The sequence below is a fragment of the Leptodactylus fuscus genome, chromosome 5, assembly GCF_031893055.1.
Source record: "Leptodactylus fuscus isolate aLepFus1 chromosome 5, aLepFus1.hap2, whole genome shotgun sequence".
In the NCBI taxonomy this organism is placed as follows: Eukaryota; Metazoa; Chordata; class Amphibia; order Anura; family Leptodactylidae; genus Leptodactylus; species Leptodactylus fuscus.
Genome location: NC_134269.1, coordinates 148,475,860 through 148,503,262, shown reverse-complemented (window position 1 = coordinate 148,503,262; position 27,403 = coordinate 148,475,860). Strand labels below are relative to the sequence as shown.

At 44.9% G+C, this 27,403-nt stretch overlaps 1 protein-coding gene across 1 annotated transcript in view; it reads right to left on the bottom strand.

Moving 5' to 3' along the window:
• Positions 1-9,982: 9,982 nt before the first annotated feature.
• Positions 9,983-27,403, bottom strand: part of NTN4 (netrin 4) — a 95,341-nt gene continuing 77,920 nt past the window's right edge. The window contains exons 9-10 of the mRNA XM_075274466.1: positions 12,568-12,738; positions 9,983-10,693 (exon numbers count right to left, since the gene is read on the bottom strand). Of these exons, the coding sequence (XP_075130567.1) occupies positions 10,557-10,693; positions 12,568-12,738 (308 nt within the window). The 3' untranslated portion in view covers positions 9,983-10,556. The remainder of the gene's footprint in view (positions 10,694-12,567; positions 12,739-27,403) is intronic.

Sequence of the window (27,403 nt, the reverse complement as noted above, 5' to 3'; positions counted from 1 at the left end):
TAGTTTCACAGCAGCTGGAGTGCTGAAGGTTGTTGACCCCTGATCTAGAGCAAGAGACATAACTTAGAATATAGGGTGCAGATGTCCTTTTTTTGAGTTTAGCTTTTATTACATCCTTGCTCTAGCTTTTTTTGCTGCAGATTTTCCACTGCGATATAAACCACAGCAAAAAAACGTGGCATTTTACATTAATTGCAAAGTGTATTCTGGCTAATTCCATTCACACGTTGCAGAAAACAATCTGCAGAAGATTGCAAAAATGCTCGTTTTTGCATATCGTAGCATGTCAATTATACCTATGCTACCGCTGGCGGTTTCCGTATAGGTATAATGGAAGCAGAAAGTCCACAGAGGAAAACTCTGTGGACTTTCTGTGAAAAGTGCTATTGGAAAAACCGCAATGGATTTCCACCGCAGTTTTTCCCCCATCACTTTTTGACAGTGGCCCATGACGAGGGCTTTAGCCTAAACAAAATTTGCCTGGGGTGGGGGCAATAGTATTAAAAAATATGATACTGTGCTCACCTGTTAAATCCCTCTGACAATCCAATACAACATCTTCAGTGATCTCCAATGATTTCTATAAAAGGGTAAAACAATGATCCTTTTACAAGTGACCAATGCAGCCAACAACCTGCCTAGTAGAACATATGAGACCAGTGTTTAGCGTCAGTGATCATGTTGTAACATTTGTGTCAGTTGTTTTCTCTCTCCAGCTCATGCCATGTGGTTTCTGACATTCCTTGCTCCTGTGTATCCCCTTCTGTGTAGCAACTGGTCTATCCCTGAAGGATTAACAGACTTACCTCCTGCGCTCCTCAGCCAGCCCAAGCAGTTTCCACCTATATTAGTCTACTCCGTCCTCATAAATATGTCCAAGCAATATGAAATCTCATGTTTCTGATTCTGCAAGTGTTCTGTACTACACTGTGCTTGGATTATCGTCCGTGCTTCTGATCATGATTCTGCTGCTGTCTACCCGTGTATAACCTGTGGTTGAGCTGCCTGCATTGGCCCATTGGCTTGTCTATGGAGTTATCTGCCACTGATCTTTGGCTAGTTCCCCACTTGCCCTCTTCCACCTCATACCAGAATCCTCTTGTTCCTTGGTCAGCAGCCACCTAGCCCTAGTACCCTTCTGGTAGGTGGAATGCTTTGTAGATCAGGAAAAATGTTGATTTATTCCAGTGTCAGGACAAGAGCAATATATTAAAAAGACACTTATTTAATAAAAAAAAAATGTATATTTAATATATCACCATTGACCTGATGCTGCTATACCACCACATTGTATATGATCAGCACCTGGATCTGGCCTGGAATATTGTTTCATTGTGCGGATCTTTGTATAGACATCTGCCATTTTCTCCTGATTTGGGGTGAGCTGTCTTAGGCTTAGTTCACATGTGAGAAAAGCCTCGCTGATTTTGGCACTGATTTTTCAGAGTCGCTTTTTTTGGACACTGTTTTTTGCATTGGACGCTGTTTTTGATGCTTTTTCGGTTGCTGTTTTTTTTTAAGCTTTTTTTTTGCACTATAAAAAAAATTAAATAAAGTTATTAGTACATGATAAAAAAAAAAAACCGCTAGCGGTTTCGGTCGCTGTTTTTCCAAAACAGCTGCAAAAATAAGCGACCAAAAACCGCGAACGGTTTTTTCAGCGCCCCATAGACTCCAATTCATTTTTTCAGGCGTTAAACGCCTGAAGAAAGGTCGTGTCAAGCTAGCAGAAAAAAAAAGCGAGCGATTCACAGAGGGCTACATTTTATGGAGGCTGATTATGAAGCGAAATCAGCTGTCAAAATCAGCCTCCATGTCCCCGTGAGAACCAGCCCTTATTGTTTTGTAGATGCAGAGATGTTGGAAGGCTGGATCAACTTCTACTGACTCCATAGTGTAGGCAGCCTTATCAATCTTCTACAGATGGCTGAAACCTGGGATTGTTGATCCTTTTTTATCTCCTACATTTCAATGATTTTTGACTACCATGAGCAGCATATTATTGTTTTCTATATGTTTCAGCTCCTGACTAATCCATCAGAGATTACCATCTATCCCTCATATAGGAATGGAGAATATGAGCCTGCTCTTCCATGCTGGTTAAATTGTTCCTGCCTCCTGCCCTCTTCCTGACATCTCCTCCATTTTGACTTTCGAAACAATTGGTTGTTCTCGTTCTTTTTCCTACTGATAAGTATCTATTGCTTGATGCTAATATATACCTCAATACATGATACCAAGCAATAGATAAACTAAGACCCAGTTGTAATATGAAGAGCATGTTGACTAGAACATACAGACTTTTCGAGGACAACGTCTCTGCTCCCCACAGTAGTCTAGAGGTTTCTTTTAATGTGCGTGAACTTCCCTCAGGAAAGTAAAGACAAGAATTCCTTAATATCTCTGGTTGACTCTAGTTGATTGTTACTTCTTAGCTGTGTCGTGACAAGTCTGTAGTTATGTGCTGAGATCTGCTGACAGTTAAACAGGTTGATGGTATGTAACAATACCTGTCTGACATATGCAATTTAAACAAAATTACCATAAATCTTTATGTCCCACCGTGAATTTAAGAAGAGCACAGATCAAGTGCTTAGCATGCTCATAACAAGGGGTAGACATCAGTGGCTATTTTTAGCTAGTGAAAGTTAAAATACAATGAGACATTGATGCTCAGAGAGAACAAGGCTTTGCAGCTTAGTCTCCATTTGCACTCACTTTTCTAGTGAGTGTTACCAGTGGCGGCCTCTTAGGCCTTTCCTGACAAATCTTTTACATTGTTCATCAGGCAACCTGAACAAAACACAATACCAACAAATGATACCCTAGTGGCACATAAGGAATCTTTTTTTTGTAATAGTAGTACAAAAAATCCCATATCTGCACAGTTGTTAGTTGCAAAGCTTTTCCTTAAAGGAAGTCTGTCATCAGAACACAGCGTATCAACCCAGTCACGCTGAAACATTGGTTTTTACCTTGTGTATTGGTGCCTCAGTTGCCAAGATATTGTTGTTTTTGTCAATAAGTAAATGAGTTATTAGTAGCAATGAGGATTGCCACTTACCTCTATGAAGCAATGGCAAAGTCCATGGACTAATTTGCATATTGATTATTTATTTCAGCAGTGATGTTCTAAAACGTAACTTTTACTTCAATACCAATAAAATAGGTATAAACATCGGACCATACCATATTATAAAAAAACATCAGGTTTCTTAATACAAATATCAATAGCAGAGGCAATAAATGTAAATGTAGCCATGGGGGTTAGTTCACAGTCTCTTAGCCGGCTAATTGCCACACTAATTACCCACAAATAATCATCGTTAATGAGGGCAGCGGTCCATCCAAAGCACATATCAATCCATATCGAAGCACTCTTGCAATTGCAAGGGCAGTAGCACTCATCTGCCCCTCAAAAATTGGCTCTAAATTTGGCCCTAAAGCATTTCATGGCCTGTAGGGGTCACCCCATGATGGAAACTCTTGCAGAAACTGTAGACTCCAAGTGGGCACAGACATTGGTGGAGAGTCACCTGCACTGGACTCAGTAAGGTGTAGTTAAATAGGGTCCCCACTACTCCAATAAACCTGCCTCATCTTTGGATCCTCAATCACATGTGGAGGACATCTTTACACATTGTAAGGATTAAATTACTGTGGTGTTAATACACACGACCCTTGTTTGTGAGAGGACTGTATGTATACTGTAGTTTGTGGTTGGTTTTTTAAAATTTGCATATTGACAAAAACAATGATATTTTGTCAACCAAGGCACCAACTGAATAAGGGTTGATCAAACATAATTTGATCCAGGTAACCCTAACCTATCTGTGGTATTGGGTTATATGCTGGGTTCTGATGACAGACTCCCTTTAGAGGGGTTATCTTGCTATGCTCAGCTATCCCCTGTCCAAAGGATTGGGAATAAGAATCTGACCAGTATAACTAAGTGATCTGGAAAATAGGGGCCTGCCCCTAGGTGCTCCACGTGTATAGATGAGTAGTACATATGAGTGGCCAACGCTCCATTCACTCTTTAGTGGTCTGCTGGAGATTGCCATACCAGTGAATGATGTGGTGAATACTCGGGTACATCACCTCTTCGTTCACATGGAGGACTTAAGGGAACTTGCTGGCCTGCGTAGTCATGATTTCTGGGGTTCCTAAAAGGCAGACTCCAGTGATCAGGCACTCATCCCATATACTGTAGACAGGCTATAAGTGTATAGAACGGAATTACCCTTTACATTTCTTACCATTTAATATAAGACATTTTTTAAAGTAGCATTTTTATTACAGTAATGTTGCATTACATCATGGCATTCCACAGGAATATTTTCTTAATCCGTTCATGTTAATGGGGTCATTGTTGAAATTAGCGTACCTTATTTCCTGACTCTGGCACTATTTCTTCAGGTTCTTCCTTCCCTTCACAATATAAACTTAAATAGAAAAGGAAATCCTTTAACCCCTTCAGGACAGAGCCAATTTTTGTTTTTGCATTTCCGATTTTTCCCTCCCAACATTCCCAGAGTCATAATTTTTTCATTTTTTAGTTCACATGATGGTTTATAGTTTGCAAAACAAATTGTACTTTGTAATGGCACCTTTCACTATCCTGTGCAATGTACTGGGAAGCAGGAAAGAAATTCAGAATGAGGAGAAAATGGAAAAAACACAGATTTGCGCCAATTTCTGGTGGGTTTAATTTTTAAAGCATTCACTATGTGGTAAAAATTGTATGTTACCTGTATTCTGCGGGTCGGTAAAAACATGGCAATACCAAATTTAGGGTGCATTCACACTACTGATATGCTGACTGATTCTGAACGTTAAAACACATTCAGAATCAGCGCGTATAAAGCATTTCCCATTCATTTCAATGGGAGCCGGCATACGAGCGCTCCCCATTGAAATTAATGGGCTGCTTTTTTCACTACGAGCGCTCCCATTGAAGTGAATGGGAAGTGCTCGCGTGTACAGCTAGCTCTGCTCAGTCCGAGCCGTACACGCAATCACTTCCCATTCACTTCAATGGGAGCGCTCGTAGTGAAAAAAGCAGCCCATTAATTTCAATGGGGAGCGCTCGTATGCCGGCTCCCATTGAAATGAATGGGAAATGCTTTATACGCGCTGATTCTGAATGTGTTTTAACGTTCAGAATCAGTCAGCATATCAGTAGTGTGAACTTACCCTTAGATAGTATTTGTAATGTTTTGTTCCCTTTTAAAAAAATGTAAAGCTTTGCAAAATAGAAATTTTGGTTTTTTTTCACCATATTGTGACACCTGTAAGTTTTTCATACTTACATTTATGGAGGTGGGTAAGGCGTCATTTTATGTGGAACAAGATGTAGTTTTTATGGATACCATTTGGAAGAAGGTCTGTTGATCCCTTTTTATTAAATTTTCTCTACTATGATGTTTCTCTACTATGATGTTCACCATATGGGATAAATATTTTTTTTTTTAGTAGTTCAGGCGTTTTTGAGCTCTGGGATCCGGCACGGTTTTGCAAATCGCAGCATGTCTATTATACATATGGAAACGCTGGTGGTTTCCCCATAGGTATAATTGTAACAGAAAGCCCGTGGAGGAAAACTCTGCAAACTTTCTGTTCAAAGTGCTGCGGGAAGAACTGCAATGCATTGTCGCTGCGTTTTTTTCTGCAGCACTTTATTGCTGTGGGATGTCAGGAGGTAACCTGTGGACCCCTATTAGAATCCGCCTTGAAGGCTAAGGCCCCACAGGTTACCTCCTGAAAAATGTGGAGACAAAAAGTCCTGCATGCAGGACTTTTCTGTGCGTTTTTCAAGCGAAATGGGGGACGGAATCCCCAAACGGAAACCAAATGCTAGTGTGAATGCACCTGTAATCTCACCGTATTAAAGTCATATCCGTGCTAGAGTCATTTTTAACAAAGACAAATCAGATATATCTTGACTACCAACTCTACCAGAATGTTTCAGATACAGCTTTGGCAGGTAAAGGGTCCATCCAGCATTCCTTAATCCAAAAAGTCTAATAATCCAGCACTTCATATTAGCACTGTACTGAAAGATAGTTTGGAAGTTCACAAAGCCAGATGTAGTTTACCTAAGCATGGTGTTGTATACAACTCTAACTGGGCTTATTTGCACTTTTAATTGACTTATTTTGATGTGTTATTAGCTGGTGTGATATTTGGAATATATTTATTACGTATACAATTCTTAGTATAGAATGCTTATCGTTGTGGAGAACAATGCCATCTTGTACAGATAGCTTACTTAAGGTTAATGTCCGATTCTTTCAGGGGTGTCTGTTTTTCATTATGAAGGGTCCACTGTATCATTTCTGCTGTTTTTGTTTTGGTTTTTTTTTACACCTACAACTGTCTGGACACTTTTTTTTTTTTTTTTAATGATCTATAGCTAGAGCTTATTTTCAGAGTAGGGCTTATATTTTAATTATACTCTAAAAATCCTGAGAAATCAACCTAGGGCTTATTTACAGGGTAGGTCTTATTTTCAGATAAACATGGTAGTAGAACAACTTATCACTGAATATGCATACTGTTAGATTTAGGTATAGTGGTATTAATTGTGCGTCCAATTAGCGAGCTCAGTCCTGTGATGAACATTTTTTTTTTGTTATTTCCTAGCCATCATCTATATATATATATCAGAATTTATAGTCTGCTTTATTAATTTTAATTATGAATTTTTATTGTTTGATCCAATTTTGATGATTTCAGATGCCATCCTGTCTTCGCTCTACTCCACTTTCTGGTTTTTAGCTCATTGCAAATTACACAGTTATCTCTGTATTTACATACACAAATAAGAGAAACACTCCTTATGAAACTTTACTAATCCATATCAGGGCTCAAAAACTGAAAGGTATATGCAGAAAAAGAAGAGAATACAGACAGCTAAGCACAGGGACTGAGTCATCTTCTCAACCTGATACCAGGTCTGTAACCTAGGCAACCTGATGTAAACACAGAGGAGAGAGATTTAGCTATATCAGACAAATGCAGCAAGGCAGATAAAGCGACATTGGGGGAAACACTTCAGTTAGATTAACTGATGATTGATTGTTGAGATGGGAATACACCTTTAAACATTAAACATTTACTGTTCATGTATATTGGCTTTATTATGTACCTTACTGCTATAGATATTACAGCCGGCACATTGGGATATCTGTTCTTTTGTATTGGATACATTGCTTAAATGCTTTGTAATGTATCTTTTTGTCTGTACTTGAACCCTACAAATTGTACAGTGCTGCGGAATATGTTGGCGCTATATAAATAAAATGTAGTAATAATAATAATAATAATAATAATAATTATAATGGACATTGACATTACATATCCCAGACTGTTTCATGTTTTATTGTGTAACAATATTAAATTAAAAGTATTTTTGTCACTGATAAAGAGATTCTTCCACTATAAAGTGAAAACAAATTGATAAATAGTCATTATAACCGTAAAACACAAATGAAGTGAAATCAGGACTTACAGGACCATTGACATTAAAGCCTTGGTCACTGCGACTTTTCCTAAATCTATCCCAGTCCTTTAACAAAATCTTTCCTCAAACTGCAACGTTGAGTCCAGCCTATAATTCTCAGTTGGACTGAGGTTAGTCCTCTGACTTAGCAGTCTATGACATTGGTATTGTTATTAAATATATTCTAAAATAAGTCACATGTTCTACAGCATGCTGTGGTTTCCGAATCTTCACCATTGATGGACAGTTGTAGGTAAGACACCAAATGATCACACAAGGATTTTTTTTGTAAAGCTGTGGATTCCCGTTATACAGTTATAGCCATGGATAACAGATTCTCTTTGTCCATTTCAATCACAGTAAATTGTAATTTCTTGAGCGCGGTCATAAAGGGGCAACAAAGTTCAAGCAAGCACTGCAAGTCTGTTTCATAGCAGCTCTGCAATGTAATTAAAGCCTCATCCCATTCACTTCTATAGGACAAGGCTGTAATTACATAACAGACAGTGGCCAGTTTAAAAATGAAGAGGTCAGAGTTTCTGCACTAGTGTCGTGGCCTCTTTAAACAGCTGGGGATCCCAGGTGGAAGACCCTCACACATCTCTTATTGATGACTTATCCTAAGGATAGGTCATTAAGAAAATTTAACTGGACAACCATTTTAAAAGAAAAGGCCCCACGTTGCAGAAAAGCTGCTTTTTTATTGCAAGTATTATTGCCCTTTTTTAGCCTCAGCCAAGAGTGAATTTAGAAATTTAAGAGTTTCCTATTTATGTTCCATTCCTGTTGAAGTGACTTTTGGTTTGGCTCAAAAAAACAACAAAATTTGCAACATAAAAGGCAGCTTTTCCGAGACATGGGACCTCAGCCTAAGGGTAAGTTCACACAGGGTTTTTTGGTCAGGATTTTGAGGCCGTATCCGCCTCAAAATCCTGACCAAAAAGACGGCTCCCATTGATTTCAATGGGAGCCGCCTTTTTGGTCAGGATTTTGAGGAAGTTCTTTTTTCCGGGAGCAGCTTGTTCCAGCTCCTGGAAAAAGAAACAAGATGCTCATTCAGGGGGATTCGCCTTGCGACATAGAAGACACCCCCTCCCAACTAGACCCATTCATTTGCACCAGCATCCAGTCGCAGCTACCCATATTTTGGTCCAGAACCTGAGGCGGCCTCTGCCTCAGGTTCCGGACCAAAAAACCCCATGTGAACTTACCCTAAGTGTTGCCCTGTGATTATGGTTTGTTTTGTCAGGAAACAAGCTTAACATAAATTGGTTGTTTCAGATACATCTGCATCATATTACAATCACTAAAAATACCTTGACTACATCTGCATTTAACTGAAGGGTGTACACAAACATACTGTTATCAAACTATGATAAAGTGCATGTAAGTACGTGTGGTTTTCCCAGCTTTGTTTGAATGTACAATATTACAAGGGCTATATAGAAATTTAAAAACATGACTAAAATTGTATTGTAAATGTCATGTAAAAATTGTAAATGTCAAGCAACTTACACCCGCCAGCTGCCATACCAAGATTTTAGTCCTTGTATGTTACTACTGATATATTTTTCACACAACAGTTTTATAAATTTTTTGATAAACAATGATCATGCACACTGAAAAGTGGAGTAGTTGTCCATGGTAACCAATAAGTTTATACCTATAGGGAAACCGCCAGTATTTCCGTAGGTATAATTGACATGCTGAGATTTCCAAAAACATGATGGTTTTGGAAATTGCAGCATTTTCCGATGTGCAGATTTTTCTTCAATGTGTGGATGGGGTTCAATAGATGCAGAGACTGTAAAAGGCCACAGTCAAACTGCTGCATTTACGCCATGTGGGGCTGTGGTCTCAATGTTTTCCTGTGGACTGAAGTGATATCTGAGAAGTCACATCCTGTCTGCGTATCATAATATGTTTTACAGAGACCACCCAGGCAACCTTCTCTCTTACATGGATGAGTATTTGAATGGCAAAACAACTACTGGACACTTTTGTCACCAAATGTGAATGGAGATGTGCAATTGTATGAACCAACAGATAGAAGGGGTCGCAATACTACACTATGATCTGGGTCAATGTAGAAAAAAAAAAAAAAGAGGCTACACATCTTGCTTGAGCACTTTGCCCTTTTAAACATGTCATCGGGGACCACCACCAATTCACTACTAATGGACTATGCTAAGGACAGGCCAAATATTTTAAAAGCCTGGATAACGCTTCTAGGGAGATGGCTCACATAGTGGCTGCAGTGGATTAACCCCATTTGGCTGACAGACCCCTACCCGCTGCAGGTCAATAGACACCTGTGTGTACCCAAAATATTGTTGGCCACTGCAGGTTGGCACTGTTTCATTTCATAAGCTTTACATCTTGATCAGTGTATAATTGTGTTATTAAATTAATCTTTCATGTTAATAAGTCTAAATTGAACACTGCTTAAAGAAGAATAAAACACAATATTAATGTCCATTGTCTCTTTATCTCTGGTAACATGGAAATGGTTATAAAACATAAATACATCTGAAGAAAACAAATAATATAAAAAGCAGAAACTGCTTTAAGGTGTCTCTAGTGTCATTTCAGTTCTGCAGCTTTCTAAACACCATTGTCTTGTTTAACAAATATAAAAAAGAAACGCAAGAACAATTAGTAAAGTGCTTCATAAAAATGCTATTTACATTTCAGGAGGCTACGTGGCGCATAACCTCATTCCAAATAGTCCAAGCTTTCCTTTTGTACCTTCAATTAAATAAAATGGATGATGATTGTAGAAGCTTTAGCTTACACATTTCCATGTTTGCTTATGAATTTGATTTATTGGTGAAATTCCATTTTAAGTGTAGTATCCTGCTATTATATTGTAAATGTGCCAGAGAAATGGAGATCCGTTTGGCAGTAAACCCCATGTAGCCGGACCTGTAATGCACACAGGTAAAGGACAGGAGAATGGTTTTGCTATTCAGTATCTCTATGTGCGTTTTTCACTAAATTGGTCAATAAATACAATTGATTTCTTCTGTATGCAGTAACTCGCCTTTTTGTCTCAAATACAGTCTCTCTTTAATATCTCCATTACTTTCTTCCCAAGCGAAGGTTTCCAGAGCTGCACAAAGCTTTTCATGTTTACAATGAGACGACCTGTACGCACATCTTCATATCCAGCCACTAGATATTCTAGACCTATAAATAAAATCAGAACAGTGTGATCACATATGACTTCTTTCATGAATCCTGAAGTTGTTTTCATAATCTTATTTCAAGGAGCTTTCTAGGCTAAAAACTTGATGACCTATCCTAAAGACAGATCACTGAAAATAGCTCAGTGGGGGCCCGCAACCAGCCATTTCCATTGATAAACTCTCAGCAGCTGATACACAGAGAATGGAGCAGGAAGCAGATTGCAGAACTGAGGTACTGCAACTAATGATCCACTTCAGTGACATCATCTGGCCACTACACAGAGAACATTGCTGTCTGCTTCTTGCTCCATTTTCTGTGTATCAGCTCCTGAGAACTTCTATTTGATGGGGGCAGTGGACCCCTATAGATCTGTTATCAGTGGTCTGTCCTTAGGATAGATCAATATATTTAACCCATAACACCTCTTTAAGTTTTACCTTGTTCATTTTGCAATTTTACTAATGCTCACCTGCCAGGTCATGGTGATGCCAAAATTAAATTTAAACCAACGTATTGTTTCTTCATCTTCTGAACCCAATTTAACATTGAAATAAACACATTTGAATCATAAGACTCAGGATAACTTTTGTCAAAGGGCCTTTAAAGGTGCAGCTCAATAACGACTAGTGAGCACCACTAGAGACCTGCTGCTTTAGGCTAAGGCCTCATGTAGTGAGAAACAGCAAAAAAAAAATTGCTGTGGGAAAAACCACGGTGGCAATGCATCACATTTTTCTCGCAATGCTTTTCCCGGAAAGTCCGCAGAGGATTCCTCAGCCTGGGGCCCCATGTGGTGCAAATGAAGCGGAAAAAAACAAAGTTTTTTACAGTCACTGCAAGGTTAATGGGATTCTAGTGAATCCCATCCACACTTTGCGGAAAAATATACACAGTGGACAATCTGAGTTTTCCAAAACTGTTCCAGTTTTGGAAATCACAGCATGTCAATTATATCTACGGAAACACCAGCGGTTTCCCTATAGGTGTAATGGAGGCAGGAAGTCTTTTTTTGTGATAAGCACTGTATGAAAAACCACAATGAGTTTCTGCCAAGGTTTTTCTCACGTTGCTTTTTTGCTGTGGCTCACTACATGGGGCCTTAGCCTTAATAGCAGCTCTAATATACTATCACTGGCAATTATACTCTACTCAGAAACAAAAGTAATATGAGTGATATTGCCACACACTTGTAAATAATTCTCTTTTTGCACTTGACAGCCCATTTTCAACAACAGTAGTGGGAGGTAGGACCTGTCATCATATGATCGCAACTTTTACTTTTTTTTGTAAGATACATTTGATCTTACTTGATGTCTATCCTTTAAATAGTCATATAAAATAATTATAAATTAATTTCACTTTATTTGTAGAACGTAAATCTAAATATTTAAAGGGGCTCTATCACTGGGAAAAGTCATTTTTAACTAAACACATCCTTGCATAGGCTTTAGAAAGTATATTCCACACTTACCTTTAGTATGTAGATTGCCGCAGTGGTCTCTGAATAAGTCTGTTTTTATTCATATGCTAATGAGCCACCAGCCAGCACAGGAAGTTCCCAGCAGCCTCCTCTCTTCTATTATCAAACAGGAAGCTGAGTCATCATCATCAGCAGCAGCCTCCCATAAAACACAATAGGAGAGGTGTGCACGATGTATCGTGCACCAGTCTAATTAGCATATGAATAAAAACGGACTTATTCAGAAACCACTGAGGCAATCTACATACTATAGGTAGGTGTGAAATAGACTTTCTAAAGGCTATGCAAAGGTGTGATTAGTTAAAAATGACTTTTCCTAGTGATAGAGCCCCTTTAATTAGTGAATAAATGTGGAATAACAACAATCAAGCAGGTAGCAGACAAGATAATATACCAGGGTTTAGGATGGGACAGGTGCAGCCACGATTCGTCCATGACTCTGGGTACAGTATTCTTTTTCCACGTGGAATCTTCAATTTTGTCATTTTCAAAATCTTTTTAACTTTGACATTTACTTCAGCATGTGAGCCTCTATCATGAGCTGACAGTATCTTCACTTTAAGCACTGCCAAAAAAAAAGTGAAAATAAATAAAGTAAAATTTTAACATATGGAAATAAAATACATTCACAGTATTACTGCTCTCCAAAGAGCCTTACATAGCTAGATAACACAGACTGAGATAATAATATTTCTGACTGATATTACTGTGAATTTTTAGTCTGGCCATAGATCATTTATCTTGACAGTTATGTCCTGATTTCTTCATTACTTCATATCTGTGCACAGTGAGCGCTCAGGGATTCTGTTTCCCATTCTACTTTAAAAATGCAGAGAGAAAAATCCTGCAAGCAGGAAATTTCTCTCCGCATTTTTTGCACGGAAAACCGGTGGACCCCATTATAGTATATAGGGTACATAGATAACTGCTTTTAAAGCGGATTGGGTTTCCCCACAGAGTTTTTTGGCGAGAATTTTGGCGCTGAATCCGTGTCAGAATCCACGTGGAGAAAACGCTTCCCCATAGAGTTCTATGGGCTAGTTCACACGGGGCAAGAGGGGGTGGATTCTGACACAGAATCCGCTTCAAAATCCGCCCCCTCACAATAGAGGTCTATGTGGACTACTAGCGCTCTTTTTTCCACTAGCGGTTTGTTCCCACTAGCGGAAAAAAGAAGTGCCCCTTCTTCAGGCGGACTCCGCAGCTGATTCAGCCGCGGCATCCGCTTCACGACACCACCCTCCGGCGTAGGCCCATTCATTTGGGCCTAATCTGGAGCGGAAAGCCGCAATGGGATGCCAGAGCACTGCACCAGCATCCCGTTGAGGCAGCCGCGATGGAATATGTTCATGCGGAACCCCATGTGAACTAGACCTATGGGTTCCACTAGTTTTTTTTTTTTCCGCTAGCAGAAAAAAGCTTGCTTCAGGTGGATTCCATCTACAAAAACCAATACAGTCTATGGGAGGTGGAAAATCCAAGTGGAATTGCAAAAACCGCATGGAAAAACTGCTAGCATTTTTTTCAACATTTCCTAATTCCTAAAGCAGATTTTTACCCTGCCAAAAAACTCTGTGTGAATGGACCCTAAGGGAGCCTTCACATGGAGTTTACGCTCGCTTATTCTGAACCTAAAACTCGTTCGGAGTGAGCGGCGTAAAAAGCAGATCGCATGGACTTGAATGGGAGCCGGCATACGCGTGCTCCCCATTGAAATCAATGTGAGGCTTTTTTACCTATTACTTTCAATGTGATACATGCGTAGTGGAATTTTCAGCCAAAGATGAATGTACAGAACGCCAGTTTAATAAATCCCCTTGATGTGTTTCTTCAGCTTTGTTTCTTCACTAAAGTAAAACAATTGTAAATAATGTTCTCATGTAGCTACATAAATAAGAAATTAGCTTTCAATACATTTCAGCACATTTTATTTCTTTATTTTATCTTATGTGCTGTCAGATGAAAGGTTGGGTCAGTAATGAAACTCACATCCCTACTCCAAACATGGATTGATGAAACAGTGAAGGAACTGGGTGCTAAAGTATGATTTATACATTATGTTTTTTTTAACTTCCACTTCTTATCTCAAAGAAAGATTAAATATCATCAGTATCATGCTCAGGAAGCCAGGGCAACACGTAATCATAATTATTCACCGACAGCAGGCCCCTTGAACTTTCCCTTGCAGGTCGCTTTGTCTTTGTCGGATACTACTTATCTCCTGATCCACTCCCAGAAAGGAAACAGGTGTGGACAGTGGTAACAAATGGGAAGGGAGTTTTATGCACACACATTGTAATTGTATAGAATACATATATATTTAATTTGCTAATGGAAATACAGGAGTATTGTGTGATTCATACGGTTAAAATCCTGAGTCACCTTTCAAATGTAGCATTTGCAAGGTCTTTACGACATGTTATGTAACGTCATCTTAATCCTCACATCTAGTTCTAACATATGGTTAGGAATGGAATCACCTCCACCTTCCTTATAAGCATAAGTGAACTACTAATAAAAATACAGCATTTTGCCCATGGAGCAGCAGACATCTGGTTAATGTTGATGAATAGAGATGAGCGAACACTAAAATGTTCGAGGTTCGAAATTCGATTCGAACAGCCGCTCAATGTTCGTGTGTTCGAACGGGTTTCGAACCCCATTATAGTCTATGGGGAACAGATACTCGTTAAGGGGGAAACCCAAATCCGTGTCTGGAGGGTCACCAAGTCCACTATGACACCCCAGGAAATGATGCCAACACCTCTGGAATGACACTGGGACAGCAGGGGAAGCATGTCTGGGGGCATCTAACACACCAAAGACCCTCTATTACCCCAACATCACAGCCTAACAACTACACACTTTACACACTCAATACCACCTCTCTGACAGTAGGAAAACACCTTGAAACATGTGTATTTGGCACTTGCAGTGAGGAGAGCTTGTCACCAGCAGTGAATTTGGCCCTTGTAGTAAGTTGAGGTTGGCACCAACATTTGTTTTGAAAATCAGGGTGGATTGAGCCTCTAACCAGCAGAGTTTGGGCAAATTCATGGTGGAGGGAGCCTCTAAAAACCCCAGTTTGGACCAATTCATGGTGGAGGGAGCCTCTAAAAACCCCAGTTTGGACCAATTCATGGTGGAGGGAGCCTCTAAAAACCCCAGTTTGGACCAATTCATGGTGGAGGGAGCCTCTAAACAGCCCAGTTTGGGCAAATTCATGGTGGAGGGAGCCTCTAAACAGCCCAGTTTGGGCAAATTCATGGTGGAGGGAGCCTCTAAAAACCCCAGTTTGGACCAATTCATGGTGGAGGGAGCCTCTAAAAACCCCAGTTTGGACCAATTCATGGTGGAGGGAGCCTCTAAAAACCCCAGTTTGGACCAATTCATGGTGGAGGGAGCCTCTAAAAACCCCAGTTTGGACCAATTCATGGTGGAGGGAGCCTCTAAACAGCCCAGTTTGGGCAAATTCATGGTGGAGGGAGCCTCTAAACAGCCCAGTTTGGGCAAATTCATGGTGGAGGGAGCCTCTAAAAACCCCAGTTTGGACCAATTCATGGTGGAGGGAGCCTCTAAAAACCCCAGTTTGGACCAATTCATTGTGGAGGGAGCCTCTAAAAACCCCAGTTTGGACCAATTCATGGTGGAGGGAGCCTCTAAAAACCCCAGTTTGGACCAATTCATGGTGGAGGGAGCCTCTAAAAACCCCAGTTTGGACCAATTCATGATGGAGGGAGCCTCTAAACAGCCCAGTTTGGGCAAATTCATGGTGGAGGGAGCCTCTAAAACCCCCCAGTTTGGACCAATTCATGGTGGAGGGAGCCTCTAAAGACCCCAGTTTGGACCAATTCATGGTGGAGGGAGCCTCTAAACAGCCCAGTTTGGGCAAATTCATGGTGGAGGGAGCCTCTAAACAGCCCAGTTTGGGCAAATGCATGGTGGAGGGAGCCTCTAAAAACCCCAGTTTGGACCAATTCATGGTGGAGGGAGCCTCTAAAAACCCCAGTTTGGACCAATTCATGATGGAGGGAGCCTCTAAACAGCCAAGTTTGGGCAAATTCATGGTGGAGGGAGCCTCTAAAAACCCCCAGTTTGGACCAATTCATGGTGGAGGGAGCCTCTAAAACCCCAGTTTGGACCAATTCATGGTGGAGGGAGCCTCTAAAAACCCCAGTTTGGACCAATTCATGGTGGAGGGAGCCTCTAAAAACCCCAGTTTGGACCAATTCATGGTGGAGGGAGCCTCTAAACAGCCCAGTTTGGGCAAATTCATGGTGGAGGGAGCCTCTAAAAACCCCAGTTTGGACCAATTCATGGTGGAGGGAGCCTCTAAAAACCCCAGTTTGGACCAATTCATGGTGGAGGGAGCCTCTAAAAACCCCAGTTTGGACCAATTCATGGTGGAGGGAGCCTCTAAACAGCCCAGTTTGGGCAAATTCATGGTGGAGGGAGCCTCTAAAAACCCCCAGTTTGGACCAATTCATGGTGGAGGGAGCCTCTAAAAACCCCAGTTTGGACCAATTCATGGTGGAGGGAGCCTCTAAACAGCCCAGTTTGGGCAAATTCATGGTGGAGGGAGCCTCTAAAAACCCCAGTTTGGACCAATTCATGGTGGAGGGAGCCTCTAAAAACCCCAGTTTGGACCAATTCATGGCGGAGGGAGCCTCTAAACAGCCCAGTTTGGGCAAATACATGGTGGAGGGAGCCTCTAAAAACCCCAGTTTGGACCAATTCATGGTGGAGGGAGCCACTAAAAACCCCAGTTTGGACCAATTCATGGTAGAGGGAGCCTCTAAACAGCCCAGTTTGGACCAATTCATGGTGGAGGGAGCCTCTAACCAGCAGAGTTGGTGGAAATCAGGGTGGAGGGAGCCTCTAACCAGCCCAGTTTGGACCAATTCATGGTGGAGGGAGCCTCTAAAAACCCCAGTTTGGACCAATTCATGGTGGAGGGAGCCTCTAAAAACCCCAGTTTGGACCAATTCATGATGGAGGGAGCCTCTAAAAACCCCAGTTTGGACCAATTCATGGTGGAGGGAGCCTCTAAACAGCCCAGTTTGGGCAAATTCATGGTGGAGGGAGCCTCTAAAAACCCCAGTTTGGACCAATTCATGGTGGAGGGAGCCTCTAAAAACCCCAGTTTGGACCAATTCATGGTGGAGAGAGCCTCTAAACAGCCCAGTTTGGGCAAATTCATGGTGGAGGGAGCCTCTAAACAGCCCAGTTTGGGCAAATTCATGGTGGAGGGAGCCTCTAAAAACCCCAGTTTGGACCAATTCATGGTGGAGGGAGCCTCTAAAAACCCCAGTTTGTACCAATTCATGGTGGAGGGAGCCTCTAAAAACCCCAGTTTGGACCAATTCATGATGGAGGGAGCCTCTAAACAGCCCAGTTTGGGCAAATTCATGGTGGAGGGAGCCTCTAAAACCCCCCAGTTTGGACCAATTCATGGTGGAGGGAGCCTCTAAAGACCCCAGTTTGGACCAATTCATGGTGGAGGGAGCCTCTAAACAGCCCAGTTTGGGCAAATTCATGGTGGAGGGAGCCTCTAAAAACCCCAGTTTGGACCAATTCATGGTGGAGGGAGCCTCTAAAAACCCCAGTTTGGACCAATTCATGGTGGAGGGAGCCTCTAAACAGCCCAGTTTGGGCAAATTCATGGTGGAGGGAGCCTCTAAACAGCCCAGTTTGGGCAAATGCATGGTGGAGGGAGCCTCTAAAAACCCCAGTTTGGACCAATTCATGGTGGAGAGAGCCTCTAAAAACCCCAGTTTGGACCAATTCATGATGGAGGGAGCCTCTAAACAGCCAACTTTGGGCAAATTCATGGTGGAGGGAGCCTCTAAAAACCCCCAGTTTGGACCAATTCATGGTGGAGGGAGCCTCTAAAAACCCCAGTTTGGACCAATTCATGGTGGAGGGAGCCTCTAAACAGCTCAGTTTGGGCAAATTCATGGTGGAGGGAGCCTCTAAAACCCACAGTTTGGACCAATTCATGGTGGAGGGAGCCTCTAAAAACCCCAGTTTGGACCAATTCATGGTGGAGGGAGCCTCTAAACAGCCCAGTTTGGACCAATTCATGGTGGAGGGAGCCTCTAACCAGCAGAGTTGGTGGAAATCAGGGTGGAGGGAGCCTCTAACCAGCCCAGTTTGGACCAATTCATGGTGGAGGGAGCCTCTAAGAACCCCAGTTTGGACCAATTCATGGTGGAGGGAGCCTCTAAAAACCCCAGTTTGGACCAATTCATGGTGGAGGGAGCCTCTAAAAACCCCAGTTTGGACCAATTCATGATGGAGGGAGCCTCTAAACAGCCCAGTTTGGGCAAATTCATGGTGGAGGGAGCCTCTAAAAACCCCCAGTTTGGACCAATTCATGGTGGAGGGAGCCTCTAAAAACCCCAGTTTGGACCAATTCATGGTGGAGGGAGCCTCTAAACAGCCCAGTTTGGGCAAATTCATGGTGGAGGGAGCCTCTAAACAGCCCAGTTTGGGCAAATTCATGGTGGAGGGAGCCTCTAAAAACCCCAGTTTGGACCAATTCATGGTGGAGGGAGCCTCTAAAAACCCCAGTTTGGACCAATTCATGGTGGAGGGAGCCTCTAAAAACCCCAGTTTGGACCAATTCATGGTGGAGGGAGCCTCTAAAAACCCCAGTTTGGACCAATTCATGGTGGAGGGAGCCTCTAAACAGCCCAGCTTGGGCAAATTCATGGTGGAGGGAGCCTCTAAACAGCCCAGTTTGGGCAAATTCATGGTGGAGGGAGCCTCTAAAAACCCCAGTTTGGACCAATTCATGGTGGAGGGAGCCTCTAAAACCCCCAGTTTGGACCAATTCATGGTGGAGGGAGCCTCTAAAAACCCCAGTTTGGACCAATTCATGGTGGAGGGAGCCTCTAAAAACCCCAGTTTGGACCAATTCATGATGGAGGGAGCCTCTAAACAGCCCAGTTTGGGCAAATTCATGGTGGAGGGAGCCTCTAAAAACCCCCAGTTTGGACCAATTCATGGTGGAGGGAGCCTCTAAAAACCCCAGTTTGGACCAATTCATGGTGGAGGGAGCCTCTAAACAGCCCAGTTTGGACCAATTCATGGTGGAGGGAGCCTCTAAACAGCCCAGTTTGGGCAAATTCATGGTGGAGGGAGCCTCTAAACAGCCCAGTTTGGGCAAATTCATGGTGGAGGGAGCCTCTAAAACCCCCCAGTTTGGACCAATTCATGGTGGAGGGAGCCTCTAAAGACCCCAGTTTGGACCAATTCATGGTGGAGGGAGCCTCTAAACAGCCCAGTTTGGGCAAATTCATGGTGGAGGGAGCCTCTAAACAGCCCAGTTTGGGCAAATGCATGGTGGAGGGAGCCTCAAAAGACCCCAGTTTGGACCAATTCATGGTGGAGGGAGCCTCTAAAAACCCCAGTTTGGACCAATTCATGATGGAGGGAGCCTCTAAACAGCCAAGTTTGGGCAAATTCATGGTGGAGGGAGCCTCTAAAAACCCCCAGTTTGGACCAATTCATGGTGGAGGGAGCCTCTAAAACCCCAGTTTGGACCAATTCATGGTGGAGGGAGCCTCTAAAAACCCCAGTTTGGACCAATTCATGGTGGAGGGAGCCTCTAAAAACCCCAGTTTGGACCAATTCATGGTGGAGGGAGCCTCTAAACAGCCCAGTTTGGGCAAATTCATGGTGGAGGGAGCCTCTAAAAACCCCAGTTTGGACCAATTCATGGTGGAGGGAGCCTCTAAAAACCCCAGTTTGGACCAATTCATGGTGGAGGGAGCCTCTAAAAACCCCAGTTTGGACCAATTCATGGTGGAGGGAGCCTCTAAACAGCCCAGTTTGGGCAAATTCATGGTGGAGGGAGCCTCTAAAACCCCCCAGTTTGGACCAATTCATGGTGGAGGGAGCCTCTAAAAACCCCAGTTTGGACCAATTCATGGTGGAGGGAGCCTCTAAACAGCCCAGTTTGGGCAAATTCATGGTGGAGGGAGCCTCTAAAAACCCCAGTTTGGACCAATTCATGGTGGAGGGAGCCTCTAAAAACCCCAGTTTGGACCAATTCATGGCGGAGGGAGCCTCTAAACAGCCCAGTTTGGGCAAATTCATGGTGGAGGGAGCCTCTAAAAACCCCAGTTTGGACCAATTCATGGTGGAGGGAGCCACTAAAAACCCCAGTTTGGACCAATTCATGGTAGAGGGAGCCTCTAAACAGCCCAGTTTGGACCAATTCATGGTGGAGGGAGCCTCTAACCAGCAGAGTTGGTGGAAATCAGGGTGGAGGGAGCCTCTAACCAGCCCAGTTTGGACCAATTCATGGTGGAGGGAGCCTCTAAAAACCCCAGTTTGGACCAATTCATGGTGGAGGGAGCCTCTAAAAACCCCAGTTTGGACCAATTCATGATGGAGGGAGCCTCTAAAAACCACAGTTTGGACCAATTCATGGTGGAGGGAGCCTCTAAACAGCCCAGTTTGGGCAAATTCATGGTGGAGGGAGCCTCTAAAAACCCCAGTTTGGACCAATTCATGGTGGAGGGAGCCTCTAAAAACCCCAGTTTGGACCAATTCATGGTGGAGGGAGCCTCTAAACAGCCCAGTTTGGGCAAATTCATGGTGGAGGGAGCCTCTAAACAGCCCAGTTTGGGCAAATTCATGGTGGAGGGAGCCTCTAAAAACCCCAGTTTGGACCAATTCATGGTGGAGGGAGCCTCTAAAAACCCCAGTTTGTACCAATTCATGGTGGAGGGAGCCTCTAAAAACCCCAGTTTGGACCAATTCATGATGGAGGGAGCCTCTAAACAGCCCAGTTTGGGCAAATTCATGGTGGAGGGCGCCTCTAAAACCCCCCAGTTTGGACCAATTCATGGTGGAGGGAGCCTCTAAAGACCCCAGTTTGGACCAATTCATGGTGGAGGGAGCCTCTAAACAGCCCAGTTTGGGTAAATTCATGGTGGAGGGAGCCTCTAAAAACCCCAGTTTGGACCAATTCATGGTGGAGGGAGCCTCTAAAAACCCCAGTTTGGACCAATTCATGGTGGAGGGAGCCTCTAAACAGCCCAGTTTGGGCAAATTCATGGTGGAGGGAGCCTCTAAACAGCCCAGTTTGGGCAAATGCATGGTGGAGGGAGCCTCTAAAAACCCCAGTTTGGACCAATTCATGGTGGAGGGAGCCTCTAAAAACCCCAGTTTGGACCAATTCATGATGGAGGGAGCCTCTAAACAGCCAACTTTGGGCAAATTCATGGTGGAGGGAGCCTCTAAAAACCCCCAGTTTGGACCAATTCATGGTGGAGGGAGCCTCTAAAAACCCCAGTTTGGACCAATTCATGGTGGAGGGAGCCTCTAAACAGCTCAGTTTGGGCAAATTCATGGTGGAGGGAGCCTCTAAAACCCCCAGTTTGGACCAATTCATGGTGGAGGGAGCCTCTAAAAACCCCAGTTTGGACCAATTCATGGTGGAGGGAGCCTCTAAACAGCCCAGTTTGGACCAATTCATGGTGGAGGGAGCCTCTAACCAGCAGAGTTGGTGGAAATCAGGGTGGAGGGAGCCTCTAACCAGCCCAGTTTGGACCAATTCATGGTGGAGGGAGCCTCTAAGAACCCCAGTTTGGACCAATTCATGGTGGAGGGAGCCTCTAAAAACCCCAGTTTGGACCAATTCATGGTGGAGGGAGCCTCTAAAAACCCCAGTTTGGACCAATTCATGATGGAGGGAGCCTCTAAAAACCCCAGTTTGGACCAATTCATGGTGGAGGGAGCCTCTAAAAACCCCAGTTTGGACCAATTCATGGTGGAGGGAGCCTCTAAAAACCCCAGTTTGGACCAATTCATGGTGGAGGGAGCCTCTAAAAACCCCAGTTTGGACCAATTCATGGTGGAGGGAGCCTCTAAAAACCCCAGTTTGGACCAATTCATGGTGGAGGGAGCCTCTAAACAGCCCAGTTTGGGCAAATTCATGGTGGAGGGAGCCTCTAAAAACCCCAGTTTGGACCAATTCATGGTGGAGGGAGCCTCTAAAAACCCCAGTTTGGACCAATTCATGGCGGAGGGAGCCTCTAAACAGCCCAGTTTGGGCAAATTCATGGTGGAGGGAGCCTCTAAAAACCCCAGTTTGGACCAATTCATGGTGGAGGGAGCCACTAAAAACCCCAGTTTGGACCAATTCATGGTAGAGGGAGCCTCTAAACAGCCCAGTTTGGACCAATTCATGGTGGAGGGAGCCTCTAACCAGCAGAGTTGGTGGAAATCAGGGTGGAGGGAGCCTCTAACCAGCCCAGTTTGGACCAATTCATGGTGGAGGGAGCCTCTAAAAACCCCAGTTTGGACCAATTCATGGTGGAGGGAGCCTCTAAAAACCCCAGTTTGGACCAATTCATGATGGAGGGAGCCTCTAAACAGCCCAGTTTGGGCAAATTCATGGTGGAGGGAGCCTCTAAAAACCCCCAGTTTGGACCAATTCATGGTGGAGGGAGCCTCTAAAAACCCCAGTTTGGACCAATTCATGGTGGAGGGAGCCTCTAAACAGCCCAGTTTGGGCAAATTCATGGTGGAGGGAGCCTCTAAACAGCCCAGTTTGGGCAAATTCATGGTGGAGGGAGCCTCTAAAAACCCCAGTTTGGACCAATTCATGGTGGAGGGAGCCTCTAAAAACCCCAGTTTGGACCAATTCATGGTGGAGGGAGCCTCTAACCAGCCCAGTTTGGACCAATTAATGGTGGAGGGAGCCTCTAAACAGCCCAGTTTGGGCAAATTCATGGTGGAGGGAGCCTCTAAACAGCCCAGTTTGGGCAAATGCATGGTGGAGGGAGCCTCTAAAAACCCCAGTTTGGACCAATTCATGGTGGAGGGAGCCTCTAAAAACCCCAGTTTGGACCAATTCATGGTGGAGGGAGCCTCTAAACAGCCCAGTTTGGACCAATTCATGGTGGAAGGAGCCTCTAACCAGCAGAGTTGGTGGAAATCAGGGTGGAGGGAGCCTCTAACCAGCAGAGTTGTGGGAAAGCAGGGTGGAGGGAGCCTCTAACCAGCAGAGTTGGTGGAAATCAGGGTGGAGGGAGCCTCTAACCAGCAGAGTTGTGGGAAAGCAGGGTGGAGGGAGCCTAGTATTAGCAGAATTGTGCAACGCTTATGGTGGATGAGTATGAGGATGCGGAGGAATTGGAGAGGTTGAGTACAGACATGGAGTTTCATGTTGGGGTGCTTTACACAGGTGGGCACAAAAATGAAGGCTCTATCCAGTGGTGGTTCATTTTTATCAAAGTGAGCCGGTCGGCACTCTCAGCTGACAGACGGGTGCGCTTGTCAGTGATGATGCCACCGGCTGCACTGAACACCCTCTCAGATAGGACGCTGGCGGCAGGACAGGACAGCACCTCCAAGGCATATAGGGCAAGTTCAAGCCACAGGTCCAACTTCGACACCCAATACGTGTAGGGCGCAGAGGGGTCGGAGAGGACAGGGCTGTGGTCGGAAAGGTATTCCCGCAACATGCGCCTATACTTCTCACGCCTGGTGACACTAGGACCCTCCGTGGCGGCACTTTGGCGAGGGGGTGCCATCAAGGTGTCCCAGACCTTAGACAGTGTGCCCCTCGTTTGTGTGGACCGGTGAGAACTTGGTTGCCTACTGGAGGAACTGCCCTCCCTGCCGCCAACGTCACATGCTGGAAACATCTCCATCATATTCTGCACCAATTGCCTGTGGCAAGCATTGATGCGATTGGCCCTCCCCTCTACCGGAATAAAAGACGAGATGTTGTTTTTATACCGGGGGTCAAGGATAGCAAAGATCCAGTACTGGTTGTCCTCCATGATTTTGACAATACGCTTGTCGGTTGTAAAGCACCCCAACATGAACTCAGCCATGTCTGCCACAGTGTTAGTTGGCATGACTCCTCTGGCCCCACCGGAAAGTTCAATCTCCATTTCCTCCTCATCCTCCATGTCTACCCATCCGCGCTGCAACAATGGGACGATTCGAAGTTGCCCGGAAGCCTCCTGTATCACCATCACATCATCGGACAACTCTTCTTCCTCCTCCTCCTCCATTAAACGCAGTGAAGCGGACAGATGTGTGGACCTACTCTCCAGCTGTGACGGATCGGATGCTATCCCTAACTCCTCTGTGTGATCTGAGTTATCCCTGATGTCAATCAGGGATTCTCTCAGAACACACAAGAGTGGGATTGTAAGGCTCACCATCGCATCCTCAGAGCTCACCCTCCTTGTGGACTCCTCAAAGACCCGTAGGATGTCACAAAGGTCTCTCATCCATGGCCACTCATGGATGTGAAACTGAGGCAGCTGACTTTGTGGCACCCTAGGGTTTTGTAGCTGGTATTCCATCAAAGGTCTCTGCTGCTCAACCACTCTATTCAACATCTGAAACGTTGAGTTCCAGCGTGTGGGGACGTCGCACAAAAGCCGGTGTTGTGGCACATGCAGGCGTTGCTGGAGAGATTTTAAGCTAGCAGCGGCTACTGTCGACTTGCGAAAGTGGGCGCACATGCGCCGCACTTTCACCAGTAGCTCTGGAACATTGGGGTAGCTCTTTAGGAAACGTTGCACCACTAGGTTGAAGACGTGGGCCAGGCATGGAACATGTTGGAGTCCGGCAAGCTCCAGAGCTGCTACCAGGTTCCGGCCGTTATCACAAACGACCATGCCTGGGCCCAGGTGCAGCGGCTCAAACCATATTGCCGTCTCATCGAGGAGGGCATCCCTCACCTCGGAGGCAGTGTGCTGTCTGTCCCCCAAGCTGATCAGCTTCAGCACAGCCTGCTGACGTCTACCAACGCCAGTGCTGCAACGTTTCCAACTCGTAGCTGGGGTCAATCTAACAGCGGAGGAGGAGGCGGTGGCGGAGGAGGAGGCGGTGGCGGAGGAGGAGGCGGTAGAGGAGGAGGAGGAGGGGGGTGTTCTTCTCGTGTCCCTGCCAGGAATGTTAGGCGGGGAGACGAGGTACACCGGGCCAGTTTGGGAAGCAGTCCCAGCCTCAACTACATTCACCCAGTGTGCCGTCAGTGAAATGTAGCGTCCCTGTCCGCATGCACTTGTCCACGCGTCGGTGGTCAAGTGGACCTTTGTGCAAAGCGCGGAACTAAGGGCCCGCCTGATGTTGAGTGACACGTGCTGGTGCAAGGCGGGGACGGCACACCAGGAGAAGTAGTGACGGCTAGGGACGGCATAGCGAGGTGCCGCAGTTGCCATCAGGTCCAGGAAGGCGGGAGTTTCAACAAGCCGGAACGCCAACATCTCCTGGGCCAGCAGTTTAGCGATGTTGGCGTTCAAGGCTTGCGCGTGTGGGTGGTTAGCAGTGTATTTCTGCCGCCGCTCCAATGTCTGAGAGATGGTGGGTTGTTGTAAAGAAGCGCCTGATGGTGCCTTTGATGGTGCAGGAGAAGGAGATAAGACAGGAACAGGGGAGGATGAGGGAGAAGTCAACAAAGTGGCGGAGGCAGATGAAGTGGTGTCCTGGCTCGTCCTCTGGAGTGCATCGCCAGCACAGTCAGCAGTGGCAGTGGCAGAGGCAGTGGCAGAGGCAGTGGCGTGAACGGCAGGCGGCCTTTGTCCTGCCGTTGCTGCCTACCACTGATTCAAGTGCTTGGATTCCAAATGACGGCGCATTGAAGTGGTGGACAAGTTGCTCTTCTCAGAGCCCCTAATCAATTTCGAGAGGCAAATTGTGCAGACAACACTATATCTGTCCTCGGCGCATTCCTTGAAAAAACTCCACACCTTCGAGAAACGTGCCCTCGAGGTGGGAGTTTTTCGGGGCTGGGTAAGAACTGGAACATCTTGGGAGATTCCCGGTGTGGCCTGGCTTCGCCTAAGCTGCTGACCTCTGCCTCTAGCTACCCTTTTTGGTGCTGCACCTGCCTCAACATCCACACTACTTTCCCCGCTTGACATCCCCCCTGTCCAGGTCGGGTCAGTGTCCTCATCATCCACCACTTCCTCTTCCAACTCCTGTCTCATCTCCTCCTCCCGCACAATGCGCCGGTCAACTGGATGCCCTGACGGCAACTGCGTCACATCATCGTCGATGAGGGTGGGTTGCTGGTCATCCACCACCAAATCGAACGGAGATGGAGGAGACTCTAGTGTTTGAGCATCTGGACACAGATGCTCCTCTGTTAGGTTCGTGGAATCGTGACGTGGAGAGGCAGGTTGAGGGACAATGAAAGGAGTGGAGAACAGCTCTGGGAAGCAGGGACTGTTGGGGTTATTGTTCTGTGAAGCTTGGGAATTTTGGGAGGAAGGAGGACAAGACTGTTGGGTAATAGGAGGAGAGGAGGCAGAGTCTGACTGGCTGCTGGACAATGTGCTGTAAGCGTTCTCTGACAGCCATTGCAAGACCTGTTCCTGGTTCTCGGGCCTACTAAGGTTTGTACCCTGCAGTTTAGTTAATGTGGCAAGCAACCCTGGCACTGTGGAGTGGCGCAATGCTTGCTGCCCCACAGGAGTAGGCACGGGACGCCCTGTGGCTTCACTGCTACCTTGCTCCCCAGAACCATTCCCCCGACCTCGCCCACGGCCTCGTCCACGTCCCTTTCCGGGAGCCTTGCGCATTTTGAATTCCCAGTTAGAAATTGGCACTATATACCAGTAGCAAAAATTGTGGGTGCACGTAACCCCAATATATTCTTTGAATTCCCAGTCAGACAATGGCACTATATACCAGTAGCAAGAAATGAGGGTATTTATAACCCCAATATATTCTTTGAATTCCCAGTCAGACAATGGCACTATATACCAGTAGCAAGAAATGAGGGTTGTCACGGGATGGTTAGAGTCTATACTATAGGCAATGTGTAATATATATTTCATGTGGAATGTATTCTCTAACCTGTTATATACATCAATGTGTAGTTGGCTGATTAGGGTCTAGTGTGTTAGCACATTGTATGCAAATCCCTCTAACTAGTGAGGACCAGTGAGGACAATGGGTGGAGATAATCTGATCCGTGTCTCCAAGAAGATGTTGGACTGTGCATTGTTCAAAAGAGACAGGGAGTCTGCTCTCCTTGGCATAGGTGAGGGGGGAAGGATCTGTGACTCAGCCCTTCCCACCCCCAGATATATTAAGTAACAGTTTAGTATATAGATGTAGCTAGCAGTTAGTATGAGTTAGCCGGCCTGTGCACAGCTCTGCAGAGAGCCAGGATTTAGTTACAGGACCAAGGAACCAAAGCTATCATTGGATTGTGACTTCTGTGGACTTATTGTTATTACGGT